We start from the raw sequence: 9,828 nt of genomic DNA on the forward strand, positions 1-9,828 counted from the left end.
TATATATATATATATATATACGACAGGCTTCTTTCAAGTTTCCATCTACTAAATCCACTCATAAGGCTTTGGTCAGCTTGGGACTATAGTAGAAGACACTTGCCCAAGGTGTCACGTAGTGGGACTGAACCTGGAGCCATGTGGTTGAGAAGCAAGCTTTGTACCACACAGCCACTCCTGTGCCTATATAACATCACAAATATTGTTGTTGTGTTAATGCTGTTATGACTGTAGTGTTGTATGCATAATATAATTTGATAAGGAAAAGTGTGGCAGATATAATACATAATAATATTCTTGTTAGTCATAATTGCTGTTGCTGCACTACATCATATGGTATGTCATTAGTGTTTAGATATAACATATCATGGTTTTGTTATTGTATAATATAGTGTTCCATGCTATGCTCTGAACATGGTATAGCATAGTATGATAAAACATAACACAGTGACAAACTGCAAAATAGACTACTCTCAGTTGAGTGGTATAACATGCAGTTATTGTATGTGCAGTGATATTCTGCTCATGAAATAACTATGTTATCATGTATATATCGTCAACGCATGTGTGTTAATACACATGTCATCTCAGTTTCTGTCCATTAATATTTACTTTCTACTTCAAATTTTTCAATTCAAGATTAACACTTGTTATAGTCAAATTTTACATTGACTTATTTTTCAAAAAACTTTAGTGGTTTTTATTACCTTTCTATTACTATACTGAAACGATTAGACTTTAAACAGAAATTAATGTCATATGTATTATGTACACCATTCTATGATATGGTTACATCATTGTATGTTACACACCAATATAACATACAACATAGCAATGGTATGGACTATTGCTCAACAGCTCTATACAGAACAATATTTATAAAATGGTACAGTGTGCTACACATCAGTATGGTATGATATGCTACACTATGCTACATAGTAGTATTATCTATTACCCTATGATATAATAAGATATGACATGCAACAACAAAGTCTACTGACAACTTACCTGCTCTCTCGTGAATCACTCTCTTTACTCCAAGATCTTTTCTTACTACTAGAACTAGACACTGAGCTGGACCCAAGAGCTGGACTTCGACGATGATCTCTTCTCTCACTAGTTTTCTCACCTTTTCTCGGTGATGGTGACCTTGATCTGTGTCTACTGGAATATGGAAGTATGTCTTGTTAGTTAAGAGCTCAGCTGCAGATATATCAACAATCGGAGTAGTAAAGATAACAAAACAATGACAGAATAATGCTGCTGTTGTTGAGTCCAGAGTGAAGCTTGAGCAAGCTGACCTATTACCAAAACATTCCAACCAAACCATCCTGTCATTTTTATATTTCCAGGACTAGTTATCTTATGTATTCTTTCATTTTTAAGATGATATGGTGTGTTTTGAGGGAGGTTTGGCTGCAATTTCTTGCAAATCTAGCAACTACATAAAAGTTTCCTATGTTAGCTCAAGCATTTAAACCAGCCTTATCTGGCCAAAATATTCTACCTGTTTTATGCTCAAACTGGTTGGATCTGGCCTCTCACACCTACCCTATAATGTTATTCTAGAAATAAATAATCTATCATTTAAATCTCAAAGGTATGAGATAATGCATGATTAATTTCAAACAATGTGAATGAATAAGCATTACATTTGACAGAGTAATCTGAATACTAGAGGGTTAAACATATATATTCTCTTACCTTGGTCTGCTCCAAGAACTACTGTGTTTTTCACTGTCTTTTCTTCTTGAATAATGTGGCGATTCTGACCGTGGTTCATACAGTCGCTTTCTCTCTTTGCTCTTTGAGTGGTGACTACTAATACTATTACTGGAGTTCAGCGAAGTGCCATACATGCCTTTACTTGTTCCACTTGTACTATAGGATGACAGCGTCGAGCCACTGGATATCTTTTCTCGATCACAACGCACTGGACACAGGAGACTGCTGCCATTCTTGCAATGCAGTGATGACAATGAGGAAGAAGAATTTGAAGAGAAGTGGGAGCTGTCCCTTTCTCGATCCCTATCACGGTCACGGTCTCTGTCACGGTCGCGGTCTCGATCTCGGTCCCTGTCTCTGTCTCGATTCAAGTCCCTTTCTCGGTCACCACGGTCCCTGTCACGGTCTCGACTGACACCACAACCGCTTATGTACGAACTGCACATGTTATTGTGCATCCCATGCTGATGGCTCTCACAGCCTTTCAATGAGATCACAGGGATTGCTTCACCAACACCACTGCCACTGCATTCCCCACCATCTGTCAACAATGGGGGGTTTGATTTGGGGTGTCCCAGGGGTGGGCCATGGTACATGCTGCTACCATTGTTGTGAATGCTGTTATTGTTAATGTTGTTATTCGTCCCTGAACCACTCCCTGGTCCTATGCAGCCCCTACCTAGGGGAGGAAGAGGTGGAGGGGGCTGCTGCTTCTGGCCTGTAGATGGAACACTGCCTGGAGACTTCCACTGTGGGAAGTGGTTGGGTCTGGAAGCCATACTGCTGTGGACAGAATATGTGGTGGGGTATGACCCACTCCAGACATTGGGGTATGGTTGGCACAGTGGGGCTGTTGCCGCTGCAGCAGCTGCTGCTGCTGCCGCTGCTGCTACGGGGCCAATGAGAGATGTAGGTGGAGGTAAGGGTGGTAGGGGAGGTGGTGGCACAGACACACCCACCGTCACACACCCACTAGGATTGTTTGGTGGAAACGGGGGCATCCCTAAGGAGCCAGGTAATGGTGGTGGAGGAGGCGGGGGACCCCCAGAGGGTACATATCCACCTACCCCACTGCCAATGCTCTGTGATGGAAGTGGTACCGGAGGTGGTGGACCGACTGGTGGTGGAGGTGGAGGAGGGACAGAAACGCCACTACCCTGAGGTGGGAGAGACAGTGGGTGTTGAGGTGGCACAACTGGAGCAGCTTGTCGGTTGGGAGCATTAATGAGCTGAGGTGGTGGAGAGCTGAGGTAGTTGACAGGATGTACGGCAAGCTGGAAGAAATAAAATAGGATAAACTAAGTCCTGGGATATGCATGAATATAGAAATACTACTATAACAATAATAATAATAATAATAATGATGATGATGAATGATTTCAAATTTTGGGCACAAGGCCAGCAATTTACAAGGGGAAGTCGATTACATCGACCCCCAGTGATCAGCTGATACTAATTTTATCAACCCTGAAAGGATGAAAGAAAGGCAAAGTCGACCTTGGCAGAATTTGAACTTAGAACGTGAAGACAGATGAGAAATGTCACTCAGCACTTTTGCCCAGCGTGTTAACAATTCTGCCAGCTCACTACCTAGAAGAAGATGATGATGATGATGATGATGAGGAGGAGGAGGAAAAGAAGAAGAAGAACAACAACAACAACAGCACAGATGCAACAGCAACAACAATGGCGGCACAGATGCAACAACAACAACAACAACAACGGCGGCACAGATGCAACAACAACAACGGCGGCACAGATGTTCACTTTCCAATCACATGGTTCCAAGTTCAGTTCCACAGCACTGTATCTAAGGCAAGTGTTTTCTACTATCAACCCAGGCCAACCAAAGCCTTGTGAGTGAATTTGATAGACAGAAACTGAAAGAAGCCTATTGGAGAAATACTAGAACAGAGAAAGAGATATAAAAACAAATGAACAACAGTAATAACAATAGTTTCAAATTTTGGCACAGGGCCAGCAGCGTTTTTTGCCTTTTTTGAAGGGAGAGGGAAGTCAATTACAGTGACCCCAGTACTTGAATGGCACTTATTTTATCAATCATGAAAGTATGAAAGGCAAAACCAACCTTGGTGGAATTTGAACTCAGAACATAAAGACAAACAAAATGTTGTTATGCATTTCGTCTGGCTTGCTAACAGTTCTGCCAACTCACCACCTTAACAGCAACAACAATAATGGTTTCTGATTTAAGTACAGGGCCAGCAATCTGGGAGCAGTTGGTCAATAAAATCAACTCCAATACTTGACTGGTACTTTGTTTTATTAACCCTGGAGGAATGTAATGGCAAAATTGACCTTGATGAGATTTGAACTCAAAACATAAACAGCTAATGATTCTATTAATTCACCACCTTAAATAATAATCTTGTAATTGAAAGAATAAAGGCAAAGTGAGGCCTACAAGATGTGAGCTCAAAACAAGATGATGAAACTAAATGGAGTACAACATTAAGACCAGTACCACTGTATTTTCCAGCATACAAGTCAAATTTTTCAGGCCAAAATTTACAGCCCCAAAAATTAGTCAACTTACACCATGATGACTTTGGAGAACCAAAAGTTCAATGTGAAATACAGCAGGGCTTGAAAACATAGTGGTAATGTTTGAATAATTTACACTACAAACTACGTTGACTTGTATGCTGAAAAACAATATACTAATTCTACCTTCAGCAGTTTTTGTAATCACTCATAAACAGTGATACGTTGTATTACTACAACAGGGAACATTTGTAAAGGATGAATACAGGAAATTAATTCAACCCCAATAATACAAGACTGGGATTTAACCTAAGAAGGAAGAAAAGCAATGTCAATCGCCATAAAATTTGGGTTATTATATAGATCCACACCCAGTGGAGAGATTGAAAAAAAAATAGTGTAGTAGTTGAAGTGCACCATATATGAAATAAATATGAAGGAAAAAATGCACGCTGGCGAACGGGGGGGGGTGAGGAGAGGGCTCGGAAAATTCACACAACGCGAGCACTATCTAATACCCTAACCCTAGGGTTAGGGTTAGGTTTAGGGTCAGGGTTAGGGTTAGGTTTAGGGTTAGAGTATTAGATGATTTCTGTTTCATTCCTGTGACCAGACGTTGAGATTTACAATGATATGATGATACGTTTAAACATTTAGACCAGCTTCTTCAATCAGAGTTGACCTACCATTAAACAATGCATGTTATATACATTCACAAATTGTATACACTCATCCTCAAATTCTCACTAAACTTTTCCCCAAAAAACTATGACCTTTCTTAGGATCAATCAATGCTCATATCTTACTGTAAATAACAATCTGCAGAAGATCATCCAGAACATCAAATAATATGATTTTAGCAATCTGAGAAATCTTGCAAAGATTATGGGCCCTATACATTCTACTTTGACTAAAAAATTCTAATTTAGCAATATCTATTATTGATTTTGAAATTACTCAGGGCTTGTTTTTAGGGTTGTATATTTAATCAAATTGATTTAATCAACCCAGTAATGGACTGGGTTGATTAAATAAGTCCAATCAACTTGTGTGATTTGAACTTAAAATACAAAGAGATGTAGCCAAATAGTACAGTATTTTATCCAGTACTCTACCAGTTCTGCTATCTGTTAATTTAATAATAATTATTATATTATCATTATTACTATTATTATTATTATTATTACTATTATTATTATTATTACTATTATTATTATTATTATTATTATTATAAAAGCAGTTACTATTCATCTTTTACTTGTTTCAGTCTTTGGAACTGCAGTCATGCTATGGCACCGCTTTGACGGGTTTAGTCAAACAAATCGACCCTACTACTTATTTTTTGTGAGCCTGTTACTTATTCTATTGGTCTCTTTTTCTCCCAAACTGCCAAGTTATGGGGGTGTAAACAAACCAACACCGATTGTCAAGCAGTGGTGGGAACAAAAAACAAATACACAAACACACACAGTGTGTGTGTTTGTGTATTTGTTCCTACACCTTGATCCAAGGATCAAGGTGTCGGTAGTAAGCCTCGAGCTGTCCATAAAAGGTATAAAAAACAACTTAAAGGAACAATAGTGGTTTATTGACGTGGAAGGTTGTAAATTTTTCCACGTCAAAGTTCGACAAGCTGAAAAAAGTTATTTTAAGGTGCACGTTTAGCAACTGGGGTTGCTAACATGGAATCCCTTGACGACAATGTAACCTTCATTTGGCAAAGGTATCGTCGATCTGATGAGTAGCTAGTGGAGCACCCCTCGTTGTGTAATTATTACTTCTGATGTTCTGCTAGCTAGGAAACACATGTAGCCTGGAGTTTACCTACTCTATTTCCTAAATTAGTGGTTAGGGTATTCGGCTCACGATTGTAAGGTCGTGAGTTCAATTCCCGGCGACGTGTTGTGTCCTTGAGCAAGACACTTTATTTCACGTTGTTCCAGTCTACTCAGCTGGCAAAAAAGAGTAGTACCTGTACGTTAAGGGTACACGTGTCTGTGGAGTGTTCAGCCACTTGCACGTTAATTTCACGAGCAAGCAGATCTATTCAGTTTCAATCTGAATAGATCTGAGCAAGCTGTTCCGTTGATTGTATCAGCTGGGATCCTCGTCATCATAACCGACAGAGTGCTTAGCTTGCTTACCAACCACATGGTTCCGGGTTCAGTCCCACTGCGTAGCACCTTTGGCAAGTGTCTTCTACTATAGCCTTGAGCCGACCAAAGCCTTGAGTGGATTTGGTAGACGGAAACTGAAAGAAGCCCGTCGTATATATGTATATATATATATATATATATATATATATATATGTGTGTGTGTGTGTGTGTGTGTGTCTGTCTGTCTGTCTGTCTGTGTTTGTCCCCCCACCATCGCTTGACAACCGATGCTGGTGTGTTTACGTCCCCGTAACTTAGCGGTTCGGCAAAAAGAGACCGATAGAATAAGTACTAGGCTTACAAAGAATAAGTCCTGGGGTCGATTTTCTCGACTAAAGGCGGTGCTCCAGCATGGCCGCAGCCAAATGACTGAAACAAGTAAAAGAGTATATATATATATATGACGGGTTTCTTTCAGTTTCCACTTACCAAATCTACTCACAAAGTTGCTCTCTTAAATAGGAAAAAATTGTTCCTATTCTTGTTTTAACAAAGCCTAACCTGCGTATTTTCTTTTACTATCATTTCGAAAGGATTCAGTTCATATGAAAGGTAACAAAAATAGCAAGTGGACGGAGGATAGTTCAAAGAAGACATAGGACAAACCTAGAACTGCACAAATACGATGACACAAAATTAAAACAAAATATTTTATTGCAGATTTGCCTAATTCATGCTATCAAAAAAAAAATGTTAAAATTATAATGATGACTGTGACGGTGGTGTAATAAATGAAGTTATTAGGGTTGCATAGTAGCCAATTCTGCTTCATTATGATAGAAAATGCCCTTTGAAGCATTAGCTTCTATCGCGGACACATTTTTTGATACAACAGCTCCATAACAGCAGACAGATTTCAATTATAACAGCTGATATTCTTCTCCCACGAAAACATCTGATTGGACAGGTCTATTTGATACCGCAATTTTCGCACATGTTTGCCCTTCCATACACTATAATTTCGATATCTTTGGAATATTAGAAAACAAATTTCAAATAGAGACAAGGGAACCATGACAGACCTCAAGACAATATCGAGTGAACTTTGCGTTGCTGCATTACCAAAGTAAAAGAACCAGCTGGTAGTTGCTACCCTAGTAGTTACAATAGTTGAAAAGATGATCCTATATGTAAAACAGATTTGTACTGATGTGCAGGTGTAAATGGATAGTGTGTGTGTGCATATATATATATATATATATATATATATATACACACACACACACACACATACATACACTTGTATAAATGCACATATTAACAAGATTGACAGAGCACTGCAATGCAACAAGTCGCAAATGACAAAATCTATTTTTCTAAATAGCATTAGCTACTATATAGTATAGCATAACGGGACAAAATACATTATTGACTGAAGATCAAAACGATGTGTGTGAATACACATAAATAATATCATAATAGACACTTTCCATATCAATTCGAGTACTCATCTGAATTCCCACATATAATTACTAATAAACAGCCCTAAAATAGTAAAAGAAAAAAGTTATATAAGGACAAGAATGAGTGTTGCCGGGTGGATGTATTTGTGTAAATATATAATTATATACATACATACACACATTCAAAAGAATTCTTTTATCGGATACAAATCATCGCTTTATTTACAGTGAGGGTACTTTTGATTAAATCGCCTCCAGTTGTGATGTTTAAAACTGAATGAAAAGACTTCTGGCCAAATATCTTCGTTCATTTATTAGGACCATAGTATTCAATAAACCTTTCCCTTTTTCTAATGCTCTGTGATGTAATTTAAAAAGAAAATTGGCTGTTATATCTAGCGTGTTGAAAGGCTGTGTACAGGTTGGCTCTACTATTGATCAGAGTAGTCCTTTACATGAATTTATACATATACATATATTTATATAAAAAATATTCGTATATTTAGCGTTAAGTAAGTATACCCGTATTTTCCTTTACATAGGTATATTAAAAGATTCGGTCTTTCCGTTGATTTGGTTCATAGACATTGGTTATAACTCCAACTAATTTTAAATTGCAGAGCACTCTCAGTGAATTAATGCTTCAATTAGACGAATTAGATATGCCTTGTGGGGATCTATCTAGTTATCAAACATACACACACACATACATACATATATATATATATATATATATATATATACACACACTCGCACATACTATTTTTCAAGGCATGGTTAAATATTCCAAAATTGAACGAGAATAAATATTCCATCAACTTACTCGAGGCTGTGGTACATAATTTGATCCACGAGATACAACGGGTCTCCCTCTATATGACATTCCTTTCGCCAGATTAGACTTTAAAAAAAAATTAAAATCCTATCACAAATCACAGCATCTGACCGGCATTGCGTATTCCGTTCAAACCTTGTTGATTTACCGGTGTAAAAATTTAGATTATGGGCTTCAAAAATATTACCACTGGGATTGGGGGTATGTATTTACTTTTAAGCCACAAATTCGCGAAAACAATATGAAATAATGATTTAACTCTTAAAAATAAAAACATCTTATTTTGCTCTATTATGCTCAAACAATAAATGTATTCTAATAATTAATTTCGACCAAGTTCCGATGTCATAGAATAGATCCAATTTTTCTTTGGTTATTCTTCGGACTGTGTCGCTCTGTTGGCTGTTGGACTGCCGGCGAGAAAAGTACAGGAATTGTTATCGATTCTCACTTGTAGTTGTTTTACTTAAAAGCAAAATTATTGACGGCCAACGTCACAATCCCTCATTTTTTCCGCTTCCTGGTGATTATATTTTATCCTAAAACTTATGCACGAGGTATGAGGGGCTTTCGTTGTTTTCAAAGCCTAACGACATCTCAAGTATAGTTTGATAGGAAATCTTTAAAAGATCTTATGGAATCCAAAGAAGCACAATCAGTATTCGATGATGCGACGATGATTTAATTGCCTGGAGTTCATATTACATCACATGTTCAGTGATAACCCCTTTAAAAGATATTTATTGTGTGTAAACATTATACTGCACAAAACCTTGTCTGGACAATCAATTAAAACAAACAGTTAAGATACTATTTATTTCTTTTAATTGACATCGGTCTCTGACTAAGGAACAATTACGTGAAAATTGTAAGGAATGAAATGAGAAGTTCTGGGCAAAGGTAAAGAATACGCACACCACTCGTTTTCGGCGTAACCCTAACCCTAACCCACCCCTGAACGCCGAAAACGAATGGTGTGCGTATTCTTTAACTCCGCCAAGTTGTGATGCGGTTCGTAACTTTCTTAATAACTTTCGCTGGGAAAATAAAGAAAATTAGATGAAAGTGGAAGTCAGACCGTTAATTCAGACTCGGTTAACCTGAAATTTACCTTTTGTTTTTATTTGCACTTGAGACAATGATAAATAAAATAATGTATTTTTTCTTTTGGCCTTTGTCGGGTGGAGGTCTGGAAACAGGCAAT

At 37.8% G+C, this 9,828-nt stretch overlaps 1 protein-coding gene across 2 annotated transcripts in view; it reads right to left on the minus strand.

The window, feature by feature from the left end:
- Window positions 1-9,528, minus strand: part of LOC106872087 (ribonuclease 3) — a 62,602-nt gene extending 53,074 nt beyond the window's left edge. Inside the window, exons 1-3 of one of the 2 annotated variants that reach the window (XM_014918946.2) lie at window positions 8,613-9,528; window positions 1,705-2,999; window positions 1,009-1,161 (exon numbers count right to left, since the gene is read on the minus strand). In XM_014918946.2, coding sequence (XP_014774432.1) covers window positions 1,009-1,161; window positions 1,705-2,999; window positions 8,613-8,672 — 1,508 coding nt within the window. In that variant the 5' untranslated portion in view covers window positions 8,673-9,528. Of the gene's footprint in view, window positions 1-1,008; window positions 1,165-1,704; window positions 3,000-8,612 lie in introns of both variants that reach the window. The other variant, XM_014918945.2, reaches the window with a different exon arrangement.
- Between the last annotated feature and the right edge of the window lie 300 nt (window positions 9,529-9,828).

This window comes from Octopus bimaculoides, chromosome 3, assembly GCF_001194135.2.
Source record: "Octopus bimaculoides isolate UCB-OBI-ISO-001 chromosome 3, ASM119413v2, whole genome shotgun sequence".
Classification (NCBI taxonomy): Eukaryota; Metazoa; Mollusca; class Cephalopoda; order Octopoda; family Octopodidae; genus Octopus; species Octopus bimaculoides.